This window comes from Anabrus simplex, chromosome 13, assembly GCF_040414725.1.
Source record: "Anabrus simplex isolate iqAnaSimp1 chromosome 13, ASM4041472v1, whole genome shotgun sequence".
NCBI lineage: Eukaryota > Metazoa > Arthropoda > Insecta > Orthoptera > Tettigoniidae > Anabrus > Anabrus simplex.
In genome coordinates, this window is record NC_090277.1 from 52,341,384 (window position 1) to 52,358,240 (window position 16,857).

The window sequence follows — 16,857 nt, forward strand, 5'->3', positions numbered from 1 at the left end:
AACGATCAACCAACAATGGCATACAAGGTGAGTGGAGCCAGTGGTTCGTGAAGCCAGTTTGTTTGTGCTTCAAAGAGTGCGAGAATCGTGCAGTACTCTTAACAGATCTAAGAGGTAATATCAGGAAAGTGTTAAATAGTTCCAGATGTTATCGGAGTGTTTTTTATAGAGGAACTACAGTGGCTTTTTCCTCTCATTCGATACACTAGTGAGTGAATGAGTGAACGTGCATGTTTGTGCCTCCAATATTCCATATCGCTTCAATCTTGGGTAGGTAGAAGTTTTCATTTCGGCAACGCCGTCTCTCAGGCCTAAAATACGAAGTGACCCGGCATTATCCTTAGTGTAGGAGAATGGAAAAACCACGGACAACCATTCTCAGGACAGTCGACGATGAGGATCAGCCCCTTCACCTCCGTCTCCTAAATGTACAGCTGATAATGTTATACACCACAGAGTAAATTAATTTCAAGATTGTGACAAACTACAAAAAGACACAGACAATGTTGCAAGATGGACAGAAGATAATAGAATGATGGTAAATGGTTTGAAAATTCAAGTTGCTTCACCACGAGGTAAAGTCCTCTCAGCTTTAATTACTGTGTTGATGGGATGATAGTACCTTGTGGGGAACACTAAGTACCCAGAGAATTACTTGGGAAAGATTCCAGTTAACATTTCGAATCAACCGAATTTAAACTCTTATAAATTAAGTTGGGTTTTGATACTGCACACAAACTTACTTAATCAACTTGCCCTGAACGCTGAGTATATCGGGAGTGTGTTCCGAAACCAATGAGCAGAAATTGAACCATTTTTTCACGGTGATATGGAAACCGTGCATAGAAGTGTAAGCTGAGATAAACATAAAGTGAAAATTCGAAACGAGATTTTTCGTTCACGCCGCAACGACATATGAAAGTCTTATGGAAACGATGGGATAGGAAGCGGATAGAAGTGGGAAAGAAATGGCCGTAGCCTTAAAGAACTGAGGTTCCCTCACGTAGGTAAAATATTTGTTGGCTACGTCAGAGTTCACAATGGGTGTGAAAGTTACACTGACCTAGGTTATCTTCTATCGACGGAATAAGAAACAGCGTATTACGAAAGGGAATTTATTGCGTCGGAGATGACAGGAAAAGGATTATGAAACAAACTACTGAGAAATGAAATCAATCTAGGGAATGTACAGTCGTATTAAATAACAAACACAGGATTAGCATTCGAATCTGATGTTGGAGTCAAGGAAGTTTGAAGGTAAGGTAAAGTAAGGGTGTATTCTACCCAAAGGCAGGTCCGAACCTCCACAGAGGTATGCCTGAGCCGGAGTTTACGTGGGGTAGGGTGGCCAGCTCCTTTGCGCTCCTCCATTCTCTAACCCCCCACCAACAGCACATGGCAACCCCTCCAATTCTTGACCACACCCAATGTTGCTGAACTTCGGAGATCTCACGGGATCTGGACTAGAAATATAACCACACTGAAATGAATATTATTGTTGCTCTAGGAGACAAACTGAATGATCAAGTCCTCTCAACGTCAATCGAAGTAATGGATGTATAAATTTAAAGAAAATTAAGGGCCTAGTAAAATGAGAAAAGAAGGACTTCCTGGACTAATGAAAGTAATAAGAAGAACACAAGAGTTGACGAAGTGGTATTATACAGGGAAGATACGAGCCTGTCAATCGCTGGTAGAAACAATGCCAGATTACGTCACATTATGCTTCACGAGATGTGGCCTCGTAAGGGATTTGAACCTATGACCGACGTTGTTACACAGTAGTCGAAACCTCCAGCAGTTCGTTCAAATAAACCTCATTGAATTCGTGAAGTTAGTTCAAAATCTGGATATACTTCGTATATTATCTGTTTTTTACATGAATTACTGAATTATTCGCGATCACACTAAAGTAAGTCAAATATCACTAGAATATCTGTGCTAGGATTCTGCAACCTATCCGACTATACTGTAGATATATTTGCATAAACAATAGCGGTTAAAAATGTTTCATTTGGAACTCTTGGAGCAGTTACTTCGGAAGAGAGAAAGAATTGACTGAGGGAGGTCGAATAGGAAATTTGAAACTCATCAGCTTGACACAAGTGGACAAACTTTATCTGATGTTAATTTCACTTAGACTATTTATGGATATTTACTGGTTTAAAGACATTCTTGACGTAAGAAGTGGAAGGTCAGTGACCATTTGTACTTCACTGTTTTGTACCGTAAAACTGTATAACAATCAACGGCGAATAATAGCTTTATTCCAGTTGGAAATTGTTCATGAAACATTTTAACTAACGAAATAGTCATATAAAGGCAAATTTCACGAAATGAAAAAAAAAAGCAGTTATACTGTATTCCCGAAGAAGATAACATCCTCGTGTTGCAAATTCCTAATGTCTACAAATATCAGTAAAAAAAAAAATACGTATCCTCATCGACATATGTAGTCCTTTTCCATGGCTAAATGGTTAGCGTGCTGGCCTTTGGTCATAGGAGTTCCGGGTTCGATTCCCGGCGGGGTCGGGAATTTTAACCATAATAGGTTAACTTCGCTGGCACGGGGACTGGGTGTATGTGTCGTCTTCATCATCATTGCATCCTCATTACGACGCGCAGGTCGCCTACGGGTGTCAAACCAAAAGACCTGCGCCTGGCGAGCCGAACATGTCCTCGGCACTCCCGGCACTAAAAGCCATACGCCATTTCATTTCATTTGATATCTGTATCACGGCAAATTTGGAGTACATGATGACTATTCAAACATTTTTTAAGGCTTTAAAGAACACGAAATTACGAAAATTTGCAGCTCAAATTTTGGCTATTATCACTTCTACTTACTTGTGACAACAAGTGTTTTTACAAATGAACTATGCAAAGTCTCGTTTAAATGACGAACACGCTGGCGTGCCTAAAAATACCTTCAACTGAAATAATCTCAGATTTTAGAGAAATAATTGTAAAAGGAATGTTGTAATTTATTGTTCGTAGACAGTAGTCTAAATCTAAAATACCTATAAACCTTAATCAATATTTGTCTAAGAATGAGTAGCCGACACTGAATTCATTGTCTGTCTGCCTCCATCTGGCGGTTCGTTCCGAACTACGATCTGCCTCCTGGATTTGCGGCTTGCATTTCTAGTGATTGAGAGATTGCTCATACATAATTTGGACCTGAACGTTACGGGAATAAACAGTTTTAACTACCTCACTTGATAGTAATGGAGCATCTCAAGGTGCAAAACAGCGATATCTTCTAGGCCTGTAAATTTAGTTTACTGGAAAGTTAAAATTTTCAAGGTTTCAGAAACCTCATTCCAATGGGAAGAACATGGGAGGTGTAATAGAAAAAATATTAGAAGTAGTAGTACAAACAGTACCTAACTAAACGAACTCCCTTTTTACCACCATACAAACCTAATACCGGCACCTTATGGGAGTTAGTGTTACTACCAGCCGAACAGGGCTGGAAACACAACCATTATCCACATTGGAAAACATTATGTAATGCATTATCTTTCATAAAAGCCCGAATATCACTGATCACTTGTTTTCTTTTGTGTGCCCACAGTTCGTTGTCTTCGCCGCCCTCGTGGCCGTCGCTAAGGCCGGTTTCCTCGGCGCTCCAGCCGTCTACGCACCCGGCGCTCCTCTGGCCGCCCGTGCCTACGCCGCTCCCGTAGCATACGCCGCTCCTGCCTACGCCCACGCTCCCGTAGCCTACGCCGCTGCTCCCGCCGTCGCTAAGGTCGCTGTAGCCGCTCCCGCCATTGCCAAGGTCGCCGTCGACACCGACTTCGACCCCAACCCAAGCTACAGCTACGCTTACGACGTCAAGGATGCTCTGACCGGAGACTCCAAGAACCAGCAGGAGAGCCGTCAAGGAGATGTTGTCCAGGGTAGCTACAGCCTTGTTGAACCTGACGGCACCACCCGTACCGTAGAGTACACCGCTGACCCCATCAACGGATTCAACGCTGTAGTACACAGAGCTCCCGCTGTTGCCGCTGTCGCTAAGGTCGCCGCCCCCGTCGCCGTAGCACACGCTCCCGTAGCCTACGCCGCCCCTGCCATCGCTAAGGTCGCCGCTCCCCTCGCTTATGCCGCCCCCGCCTACGCTAAGGTCGCCGCTCCCCTCGGTTACGCCGCTCCTTTGGCTGGTAGGGCTTACTACGGTTAAACTTTAACCATCTGTTAAGCCAGTAATCTCTTCTCTCTGTACAACCGGCAATTATTTATTTCTACTTAGATTAAGAATGTAAATATGCAAATAAAGTTTGAAGTACAAGTCTGATCAGAGTTATTTATTAACGCCTGAAAATTCCTGCTCATCTTTGGTCAACGAAAAGATTTTAGGAACAGCCTTCTTCCCTGATGAAGCTCGCCATTTCAATACTACCGTAAAATGGGCACGCTTTGCTTTGCATTTTATACTTCGAAAGAACTAACACTGTTTTAGAGTAAATATAACGCCAGAAAATACATACAACTCTTTAAAGGAGATGTGTAGGTTAGTAGGAATTCAAGTGTTCATTATTTAATAACTTGACAATTATAAGTTTTATTGCGATCTAAATATTCATGCCAAGTTACAATATGGAATAGCCAATAGTATGGCAAGAAATAAAGATAAAGATAAAGATAAAGATAAATAAAGGTTTCACAGGAAAAATAGCAAATTATAAAGAAAGAAAGAAATAATGATTTTACTGGAATTGAAAACTACAATTATAATCCAAAACCTAAAAACAATCTGATGAACAAAATACAATTCATAACAGCAAACATTGTGTACGAAGTTGCACCAAACTGGCTTCAATATTACAATTTCCTTTCGAGTTCAGTAGTTCTAAAAACTTCACTCTCACCCAATCTCTTTCGGGGGTGTATACCTCCAATTACGCTCTTCCATTCATAGAATAGTTTAACAATTTGGTGGATTCCGACCACTTCTTAAACAGCTTATGGTCACAAGAATGTACATATGACAGCAGATTAACCAAAATGGCGGAAATATATATTAAAGTTCTTCAAAGGCTTCCTTTGAAGTTCCAACTACTGGACTATGCCAAAAACTACTTAACTTCAGTTCGCTTTCTGTCCAGCAGATGGAGGTTCAATCTCTTTTCACTTTTAATGCAACTTAACCTCTGAAGATGCAAAGTAAACCCCTTCTACAGAACGCAGAATTACACTGTCATTAATGTCTTCGAATTTATATCTACGTTCCTCTACAGACGTACCAGAGGAAACAAGAAATATAACACTGGATATTAGTACCCAAACCGAGCTCCTGTCAGCAAATATTTCAGATGGTTTACATATTCGAGATACATCCCACATTTTTTTATTCTTCCACTGAAACGAAGCATCTTAGCCCATGGGTGACTTAAAGAACTTTACCTATTCGATTCCAAAGTCCCATGGTCTAATTTAGAAACACACTGTATTTTGTGTTTCTGTCATGTGGATTTTTAGTCACGTTAAAACTTTGAGAACAGTTGTGGTCAACTGAATTCCTCATCTGAGGGCGCGCAGTCCTGCGTGAAACCTAAGGATTCCCTGAGGTTTGCTCTTTACATACGGCGAAATATATCATGTCTGTTCATCTTTGCCGCTAAAGCAGTAAAAATGAAAATCAGACACAGGAGTTCCAAAGAGTTATATTCTTTCAATCTCAAATCGCAAAGCTAAAGGAGGTCCAGTGGAAATCTCGTAAACAGATTTGCCAAAGATGATCTTTCAAAAAAATTCATATTTGTTCCGTCTTCTAAACCAAAAATAGGTATAATTAGTCCACCTTAGTCAATACATAAATATGTCTTAGAGGAAACCTTAAGAAAAATCACACAGCAGCTCCATGTTTTCGCCCCGTTGGCCCTTCTCCATAGTTTTAGTATACATCTTACATGTATCTGGAAGTTTACGAACGGAGAAATGTGTGCAAAGAAGTCACACACAAACAGTGATAATTAAAGAATTGATACTTACCAGGTATACGCAGTTCTTTTCCTATTTCATCCCACAGCACATCTTTCTTCGTTACATTCTTGTAATCTTCATTACTCATGTCGTAAAGCATTGGATGTTTCTTAACGCATTCTATCAACTGTTCAGTCGCCATTGCTACTGTCACACTGAATGCGGGACGCGGAAAAACGCTGCATGCTCCGAACTGAAATGGTTCGCTGCAATCCCGCCATGTAGGCGGGAGAGTGATGCACAGATTTGAATAGACCCATATCCCGATGTACTCATAATAGTTCGCGACGGGATCGTTCCCGCTCCCGCATTCCGCGTTTGGTGTGTGCAGACCTTTATCCGCACCCGCGTATGGTGATCCACATCCGCAAATTGTTATCCGCGATTAATGGAAATATGTAACAATAGTAAATTACACCCAAGGTATTAAAACTGATAGATCTGTTAACTTAATATAATAGGCCTGACACCTGGAACCAGAGCCCCTACAATCACAGGTTTATGAGGGATTTTCTCTTGCGACAACTACCAACGTATTGATCTTTGTTCCTTCCTTCTACTAACTGCGGGCAGGAACCAATTAGACTTAGGTCAGATTTACGGCTTTATGTCTCAAGGCTCTTTATATATCACCATTCTCCCATACCACTGTCAAGGGTCGCCTAACCACAGACAAAAATGAGAGTATATTTGACCGAAAATCAATTAAATTCATTAATTAGAAATTATCGGCAAAATTATTAGCAATGCCACACAATCTGCACCCGCCAAGACGCTAACTTCGCGGATAAATCCGCGGATATCCGCATCCGTGCAGGGCTCTAGAAATCTTCTACTCCATTTCTATCTTGGCTGTGACAGGCAGATAGCCGTACAGAGAGGGTAGGCTTCACATGTCGACATCCTCTTCATCTCACTTCTCGCCGAGTGTCAGGGGGTGTATTCCCAGCAAGGCAGTACAACTTCTCCACAGGTGTAGTCAGAAGACATCCCATGATGATGCGACAGGTCTCATTAACCGCTTCAGAATCAAAAAGACACTAGATTATTATTATTATTATTATTATTATTATTATTATTATTATTATTATTATTATTAATTGCTTTAAGGTCGCTCCGACATAGATAGGTCTTATGGCGACGATGGGATAGGAAAGGATTACGAATGGGAAGGAAGCAGCCGTGGCCTTAATTAAGTTACAGCCCCAGCATTTAACTGGCGTGAAAACGGGAAACCACGGAAACCCGTCTTCAGAGCTGCCGACAGTGGGGTTCGAACCCACTATTTCCCGGATACAAGCTCACAGCTTCGCGCCCCTAACCCCACGGCCAACTCGCTCGGTATAAGACACTACACTCGCGAACCTAATACTGTAGGGGTCGGGAGAGAACAAGAGTTCACCAACGAATGTCGGACAGGAAAAATGAAAGTTATCAGTCAGGAACAAGAAAGAGCAAACAAGGTCAGACTCAGCTAGGGAAACCACTGTCGCCAAACCATGCTCCCCAAAAGGAGGATTCCTAACGATACATAATAATAATAATAATAATAATAATAATAATAATAATAATAATAATAATAATAGCTTTACGTCTCTGTTTTCGGAGACGCACATGTGCCGGAATTTAGTCCCGCAGGGTCAGTGGTAGAATGTAGGCTTCCGGATCCCAAGATAGCGGGTTCAAACCCGGCAGAGGTTGTCGGATTTTTGAAGGGCGGAAAAAGTCCATTCGACACTCCATGTCGTACGATGTCGGCATGTAAAAGTTCTCTGGTGACACATTTGGCGTTTACCCGACAAAATTAATTAAAATCTCAGCCACAGACGCCCAAGAGAGATTCCGTTTACTCGCTCTGCCGTCTAGTGAGCCTAGAGTAAAACGGAACGTCGAAATTGACGAGCACACAGCCAGATGGCGTCAAATTGAAATGTCTGCACACGGTAGCTCAGGCCAAACGATTATTATTATTATTATTATTACTATTATTATCATTACTATTATTATTATTATTATTATTATTATTTTACGAGCCAGTAAATTTACCGACACGAGGCTGGCGTATTTGAGCACCTTCAAAAACCACCGGACTGAGCCGGGATCGAACCTGCCAAGTTGGGGTCAGGAGGCCAGCCTAGCAATTCATCGTCTTTAAGTCATCTCGTACGACAGGCAACGGATGCTGTCGATGTTATGACCCCACCCGTATGTATGTATGTATGTATGTACCAGGTGCATGCATAAGTCTTTTCCGGTTTCATTAAGAGATGGCGCCAGCGAACAGTACGCAGCGTATGAATTTGACACATAAGTCAGTTTGTTCGTCTGACATTAACCTACCAATACACACAAGTTGAGTCCGCCAAACACTAGCGTCTGTGTTGTATCGTTCAGTGATCATGTCGACGTTTGTGCCTGAAAAAGAACATTTGCGGTAAGTATTGCTTTTCTTATTTAATCAAAAGAAAAAAAGCCTGTGGGATGTTATCGTTTGCGGGTAGAAACATCTGGTTAACACGCTCTATCGATTACAACATGTGAGACATGGTTTCGACAATTTAAACGCGATGATTTCAATGTGAAAGACAGGCCGGCAAAACCGTTAATGCACAACGCTATCAACCACAAATGATTAATTGAAATCACGCATTGATCGCAAGACGACCGCAATGGGCCAGAAGATATGGCTAAGTGATTTTGTTACACGACAATGCGCTGTCTCACACAGGAATACCAGTGAAAGACAGCCTGAAATCGCTTGGATGGGACATCCTTCCACACCCGCCGTACTGCCCCGACCAGGCGCCATCTATCACTTCTCCGCATCAATGGGGCACGCACTCGCAGAGCAACATTTCAGCAAATTCGAGAAAATTGGACAATGGCTCGGCGAATCGTCTGCGCAAAATACCGAGCAGTTTTTCTGGCGAAGTGTGTAGAAGCAGATGGGCAATATTTTGAATAAACAGAAAATGATTTTCCCTTCAAATTGCGTGTTTTCTTTACCACACAAACTGCCCAAAACTTATGGATACACCAGGTAACAGAGAAAAAAATAGTAATTTACGAATAAATTTCTAGAAAATACAACTCAGAGAAGTAGAATAGATAAAAGATTACCTGATCCTGCAATAATTAAGAGGGGTGTCCCGCAAGGCATTGTTATTGGACCTTTGTGTTTCGTTATATACATGATCAAGGAACTAGAATCACATATCACGCTTTCTGTGGATGATATCGTACTGTATAGCGTAACAAATAATTTACGCCACTGTCAGTGACTGCAAGAAGATTACGGAAATAAAGTGAGAAGGAGAGTCCTCTCAAATTTAATTATTGTATTGATGGTATGATAGTAATTCATGGGGATCACTGTAAGTGTCTAGGTGTTAATACAAGGAAAGATTTGCATTGGGATAATCACACAAATGGGTTTGTAAATTTTTTTAATATTTGCTTGACGTCGCACCGACACAGATATGTCTTACGGCGACGATGGGATAGGAAAGGCCTAAGAATTGGAAAGAAGCGGCCGTGGCCTTAATTAAGGTACACCCCGGCATTTGATTGGTGTGAAAATGGGAAACCACGGAAACCATCTTCAGGGCTGCCGACAGTGGGACTCGAACCCACTATCTCCCGATTACTGGATATTGGCGATTTGTAAATAAAGGGTACAGATTTCATCATATGATTATGAGAGTATTTAGTGGTTGTAATAAGGATGTAAAGCACAGGAAGTTTAAGTCTCTGGTAAGGACCCAATTAGAGTATGGTTCCAGTGATACTAGAACTGGAAATGATCCAAGGGAAAGCAGCTCGATTTGTTCTGAGCGATTTTCGACAGAAGGATAGTGTGAGGAATTTGTTGCAGACATTGGGGGCTGGCAAGTCCTGAAAGTAAGGAAACGTGCTACTCGACTAAGTGGAATGTTTTAAGCTGTCAGTGGAGGAATGGCTAGTATTATATAATAATAATAATAATAATAATAATAATAATAATAATAATAATAATAATAATAATAATAATAATAATAATGCTATTTCCTTTACATCCCACTAACTACTTTTGCCGCTTTCGGAGACACGAATTTAATCCCGCAGGAGTCCTTTTACGTGCCAGAAAATCTACCAATTCGAGGCTGGCGTATTTGAGCACCTTCAAATACCACTGGACTGAGCCAGAATCGAACCTGCCAAGTTGGAGTCAGAAGACCAGCGCCTCAAGAGTCTGAGCCACTCAGATCGGCATGGCTAGTATTGAGTAACGGCATTAGTAGACGAATACAAGCTTGAGTGGAGTTCTCAAACGTAGGAAAGATCATAATATGAAGATCAAGTTGCAATTCAAGAGGACAAATTGGGGCAAATATTCATTTATACGAAGAGGAATTACGGATTGAAATAATTTATCGCGCAAGATGTTAGATAAATTTCCAACTAGGTAAACAACTGGGAGGTAATCTACAACCTGATGATGATGATGATGATGATGATGATGATGATGATGATGATGATGATGATGATGATGATGATGATGGTTGCTGTTTAAAGGTGCCTAACATCTAGGTCATCGGCGCCTATTGGTACGAAACGACACAAAATGAAATTACGAATTAAAAGTCCAAAATCCTCCACTGACCAATATTCAAAACGTGAGGACGAAGAATGAATGAATGGATATGAATTTAAAACAATCAGTGGATCCGACCCGCAATGTCCCGCATTCTCTGAAACTGACGTGAAATAATAGTCTTACAGACCAAGGGACTGATTCTAAAGCATGATACTGACTCGATGATGCTTGCAGTCTAAAGGAGTTCAAAACCGAAGTCATCGGCCCCTCATAATGGTACTTATCGCTAGGAAAGTAGAACCACGGTATATGTCATGGTGCGGTACTACTCAAAAGTACCGCAGACTCGCGGCATTCCACACAGTATGATACTACCCACAGGTAATGAAATCCGCACATGTAATACAGACCTATGGTGTTTCGCACATTGCTGCGCCATTTACAGGCAACGCAAACCTAGGGTGTTCATCACATAAGTGTACCAACCACAGGGACTCACGCTATCCTCATATAGTGGGTACTAATCATAGGCAAGCCAGGACCATGGTGCGCTCATATAGGTACTGTAAAAGCCGGCACAGTACTCTTTTGATAGTAATCACAAGCCTATTTGGTACCTAACACAGTGGTACTACGCGCAAGTAAAAGCGACCCATGGTGTTCCCCGCGTGGTGGTACTAATCACAAATTGTTTCATGGTTCTAATTCAATCATCCCTTTGGCGCCCCTTTTACTCGTCTCTTACGATATGCAGGGGATACCGTGGGTGTATTCTTCGTCTGCGTACCCCACCCACAGGGGGTTGTGTGTTTGGTCCGCGAGAGGTATTTTATTTACCCCCCCCCCCCAAGTCCGCCGGCAAGCCGGTTACGACACCCCTATCCGCCTTCTGGGACGCGCCACGTGGGAATATCACCTCTCCCCCCTGCTACGCCAGCGTAGTAGGTTTGTGATTGAAAGGATCAAAATGGGCTATGAATTTCCCATGCCAAGTCACCATCGTGCTGAAATTCGTTGAAAAACTCTGTCACAACGGGCAAGAATAATTTTCTAAGTGGACCCTTCGAAGTTTGATCCCATTCACTCTGTCGTTTTCGTAAGCTAGCATACCTCAATTCGATAATCAGTATAAATATATGTAGACTATGTATTCCAATACGGTAAGGCAGAGGGCGAGACAGCTAAGTGGTGCAGTCAGTAACTCGTCACAAAAGCGCTCGCGATTCCAATCGCACTCAACAGACAAAAGTCACATCCATTTGAGGTGAAGTGAGAAAATTTTCGCTACAATTCTCGTAACGAGTATTGCACCAGAATAATGTATGGGTGCAGCCCAAACTGTGTCAGTAAAGAGAGACCGTACCTAGGGGTAGAATAATGTGGGTCAAGTTCAAAGTGACCAGGCGTGGCTCTCCGCCTCCTCGAGAAACCAACCTGCCTCAATTACACCACAGCGCATAATACTATATAAAGTGGACACAAACCAGAGAAACACTATCTTCTCGTCAACGATCAACCAACAATGGCATACAAGGTGAGTGAAGCCAGTGGTTCATGAAGTCAGTTCGTTTGTGCTTCATACAGTGCGAGAATCGTGCAGTTCTCATAACAGATCTAAGGGGTAATACCAGGGAAGTGTTAAATAGTTCCAGATGTTATCGCAGTGTTTTTATAGAGTAACTACAGTGACTTTTCCCTCTCATTCGATACACTAGTGAGTGAATGAGTGAACGTGCATTTTTTTCTTTTTTTGCCTCCAATATTCCATATCGCTGCAATCTTGGGTGGGTAGAAGTTTCCATTCCGGCAACGCCGTCTCTCAGGCCTAAAATACGAAGTGACCCGGCATTATCCTTAGTGCAGGAGAATGGAAAAACCACGGACAACCATTCAGAGGACAGCCGACAGTGAGAATCAGCCCCTTCACCTCCGTCTCCTAAATTTACAGGTGATAATGTTATACAACACAGAGTAAATGAATTTCAAGATTGTGAGAGACTACAAAAAGACATAGACAATGTTGCGAGATGGACAGCAGATAATAGAATGATGGTAAATGGTTTGAAAACTCAAGTTGTAAGTTTCACCAAGTGGAAAAGTCCTCTCAGTTTTAATTACTGTGTTGATGGGATGATAGTACCTCGTGGGGAACACTAAATACCCAGAGAATTACTTGGGAAAGACTCCAGTAAACATTTCGAATCAACCGAATTTAAACTCTTATAAATTCAGTCGGGTTTTGATACTGCACACATACTTACTTAATCAACTTGCCCTGAACGCTGAGTATATCGGGAGTGTGTTCCGAAACCAACGAGCAGAAATTGAACGATTTGTTCATGGTGATATGAAAACCGTGCACAGATGTATAAGCCGAGATAAAAATATAGTGAAAATTCGAACAGAGATTTTTTTACGGCTAGAAGTGGGAAAGAAGCGGCCGTGGCCTTAATGAGCTGAGGTTCCCCAACGTAGGTAAACTATTTGTTGGCTGCGTCTGAGTTCAGAACGGGTGTGAAAGTTACACTGACCTACACTAGGTTATCTTCTATCGATGGAATAAGAAGCAACGTATTATGAAATGGAATTTATTGCGTCGCAGATGACAGGGAAAGGATTACGAAACAAACTACTGAGAAAATGAAATCAATCTAGGGAATGTACAGTCGTACTAAATAAGAAACACAAGATTAGCATCCGAATCTGATGTTGGAGTCAAGAAAGTTTCAAGCTTCAAGAGGACTACGAATATAACCACAGAAAAAATGATTATTATTGTTGCTTTAGCCCTTTCAGACCTGAAAGAAAACTGGAGGTGTGAATTTTTGTTTGTACATCAAGAACTGACTAAAATGCTCCTCAATACACATATTAATAGTTTATTTTACAAAATAAAAACTAACATCCGAAAAACAGGACCCACACAATCGTGCGTATCAAAATTCAAAACCCCGTTGTATCACGTACGATGGTGTAGCTTCAAAATTTACGTTCACTAACCAAAGTACACACTTCATTGAATATATTCCGGTATTCAGTAAAGCTTCTAGATTAATATAAACGCAGTAAATAAATACTTACTTTCGGCACTACTGCTTCCTGCCATCTCGCCGATCAACTGTGCTTTTTAAACTCTTCTTCCTTCGCCCTGGCGGTCAAGCGCATACTAAAATCAATTGAAATACACGCCACGTGTCCTGCACAATCACTGCAGTCCGGTGTAGCGCCGAAAAAACATCAAATACGGTCAGGGATAACTAAAATACGAACCCGCACAATTGTGCGTACTCGGTCTGAAAGGGTTAGGAGACAAACGGGATGATCAAGCCCTCACAACATCAAACGAAGTAATGGATGTATAAATTTAAAGAAAATTACGGGCCAAGTAAAATGAGAAAAGAAGGACTTCCTGGACTAGTAAAAATGATATTCTCACAATAAGAATAACACAGGAGCTGCCGGAGGGGTATTATACAGGGAAGATACGAGCCTGTCAATCGCTGGTAGAAACAATGTCAGATTACGTCACATTATGCTTCATGAGATATGACCTCGTAAGGGATTTGAAACTATGACCGACAATGTTACACAGTGGTCGAAACCTCCCAGAGTTCGTTCAAATAAACCACATTAAATTCGTGAAGTTAGTGACAAATCTGGATATTATCTGCTTCTTTGCATGATGCTACTGCATATTCGCGATCACATTAAAGTCAGTCAAATATCACTAGAATATTTTTGCTAAAAATTTTGAGGCTTCTGCAACGCACCAAACAACCTTGTAGACAGATTTGCATAAGCAATAGCGGTTCAAAAATGTTTCATTTGGAACCCTAGGAGCAGTTACGTCGGAAGAGAACAAGAACCGACTGAGAGAGGTCGAATAGTAAATTTGAAAATCATCAGCTTGACACAAGTAGACAAACTTTATCTGATGTTAATTTCATTTAGATCACTTATGGACATTTACTGGTTTAAAGACATTCTTGACGTAAGAGCTGGAAGGTCTGTGTCTATTTGTCCATCACTGTTTCGTACCGTAAAGCGAATAATGGTCTAGTTCCAGTTGGAAATTGTCCAAGACACATTTTAACTAACGAAATAATCATATACAGGCAAATTTCACGAAATGAAAAAAAAAAAACAATTTCATGTTGCAAAGTCCTAATGTCTACAAATATCAGTAAAAAAATTACGTATCCTTTTTGACATCTGTAGTCCTTTTCCATGGCTAAATGGTTAGCGTACTGGCCTTTGGTCATAGGGGTTCCGGGTTCGATTCCCTACGGCGTCGGGAATTTTAACCATAATTGGTTAGCTTCGTTGACACGGGCACGGGCACTGGGTGTATGTGTCGTCTTCATCATTATTTCATCCTCATCACGACGCGCAGGTCGCCTACGGGTGTCAAACCAAAAGACCTGCACCTGGCGAGCCGAACATGTCCTCGGCACTCCCGGCACTAAAAGCCATACGCCATTTCATTTCATTTGATATCTGTATCACGGCAAATTTGGAGTACATGATGGCTATTCAAACATTTTTTAAGGCTTTAAAGAACACGAAATTAGGAAAATTTGCAGCTCAAATTTTGGCTATTATCACTTCTACTTACTTGTGACAACAAGTGGTTTTACAAATGAACTATGCAAAGTCTCGTTTAACTGACGAACACGCTGGCGTGCCTAAAAATAGCTTCAAATGAAATAATCTCAGATTTTAGAGAAATAATTGTAAAAGGAATGTTGTAATTTATTGTTCGTAGACAGTAGTTTAAATCTAAAATACCTATAAACCTTAATCAATATTTGTCTAAGAATGAGTAGCCGACACTGAATTCATTGTCTGTTTCTGCCTCCATCTGGCGGTTCGTTCCGAACTACGATCTGCCTCCTGGATTTGCGGCTTGCATTTCTAGTGATTGAGAGATTGCTTATACATAATTTGGACCTGAACGTTACGGGAATAAACAGTTTTAAATACCTCACTTGATAGTAATGGAGCATCTCAAGGTGCAAAATAACGATATCTTCTAGGCCTGTAAATTTAGTTTACTGGAAAGTTAAAATTTTCAAGGTTTCAGAAACCTCATTCTAATGGGAAGAACATGGGAGGTGTAATAGAAAAAATATTAGAAGTAGTAATACAAACAGTACCTAACTAAACGAACTCCCTTTTCACTACCATACAAACCTAATACCGGCACCTTATGGGAGTTAGTGTTACTACCAGCCGAACAGGGCTGGAAACACAACCATTATCCACATTGGAAAACATTATGTAATGCATTATCTTTCATAAAAGCCCGAATATCACTGATCACTTGTTTTCTTTTGTGTGCCCACAGTTCGTCGTCTTCGCCGCCCTCGTGGCCGTCGCTAAAGCCGGTTTCCTCGGCGCTCCAGCCGTCTACGCTCCCGGCGCTCCTTTGGCCGCCCGTGCCTACGCCGCTCCCGTAGCATACGCCGCTCCTGCCTACGCCCACGCTCCCGTAGCCTACGCCGCTGCTCCCGCCGTCGCTAAGGTCGCTGTAGCCGCTCCCGCCATTGCCAAGGTCGCCGTCGACACCGACTTCGACCCCAACCCAAGCTACAGCTACGCTTACGACGTCAAGGATGCTCTGACCGGAGACTCCAAGAACCAGCAGGAGAGCCGTCAAGGAGATGTTGTCCAGGGTAGCTACAGCCTGGTGGAGCCCGACGGCACCACCCGTACCGTAGAGTACACCGCTGACCCCGTCAACGGATTCAACGCCGTCGTACACAGAGCTCCCGCTGTTGCCGCTGTCGCTAAGGTCGCCGCCCCCGTCGCCGTAGCCCACGCTCCCGTAGCTTACGCCGCCCCTGCCATCGCTAAGGTCGCCGCTCCCCTCGCTTATGCCGCCCCCGCCTACGCTAAGGTCGCCGCTCCCCTCGGTTACGCCGCTCCTTTGGCTGGTAGGGCTTACTACGGTTAAACTTTAACCATCTGTTAAGCCAGTAATCTCTTCTCTCTGTACAACCGGCAATTATTTATTTCTACTTAGATTAAGAATGTAAATATACAAATAAAATTTGAAGTACAATGTTATCTGACTTATTTATTAACACCGGCAAATTCCTGCTCATCTTTAGTCAAAGATTTTAGGAACAGCCTTCTTCCCTGATGAAGCTCGCCATTTCAATACTACCGTAAAATGGGCACGCTTTGCTTTGCATTTTATACTTCGAAAGAACTAACACTGTTTTAGAGTAAATATAACGCCAGAAAATACACACAACTCTTTAAAGGAGATGTGTAGGTTAGTAGGAATT

The 16,857-nt window shown here is 42.0% G+C and overlaps 2 protein-coding genes across 2 annotated transcripts; both read left to right on the forward strand.

Moving 5' to 3' along the window:
- The first annotated feature begins 15 nt into the window (after window positions 1–15).
- On the forward strand, window positions 16–4,186 carry LOC136884756 (cuticle protein 21-like). The gene is made up of 2 exons (XM_067157046.2): window positions 16–27; window positions 3,578–4,186. The coding sequence occupies exons 1-2, from the start codon at window positions 16–18 to the stop codon at window positions 4,184–4,186; spliced, it is 621 nt and encodes a 206-aa protein (XP_067013147.2).
- Window positions 4,187–12,086: 7,900 nt separating this feature from the next.
- LOC137502879 (cuticle protein 21-like) lies at window positions 12,087–16,520 on the forward strand. The gene is made up of 2 exons (XM_068230049.1): window positions 12,087–12,098; window positions 15,912–16,520. The coding sequence occupies exons 1-2, from the start codon at window positions 12,087–12,089 to the stop codon at window positions 16,518–16,520; spliced, it is 621 nt and encodes a 206-aa protein (XP_068086150.1).
- Window positions 16,521–16,857: the final 337 nt, after the last annotated feature.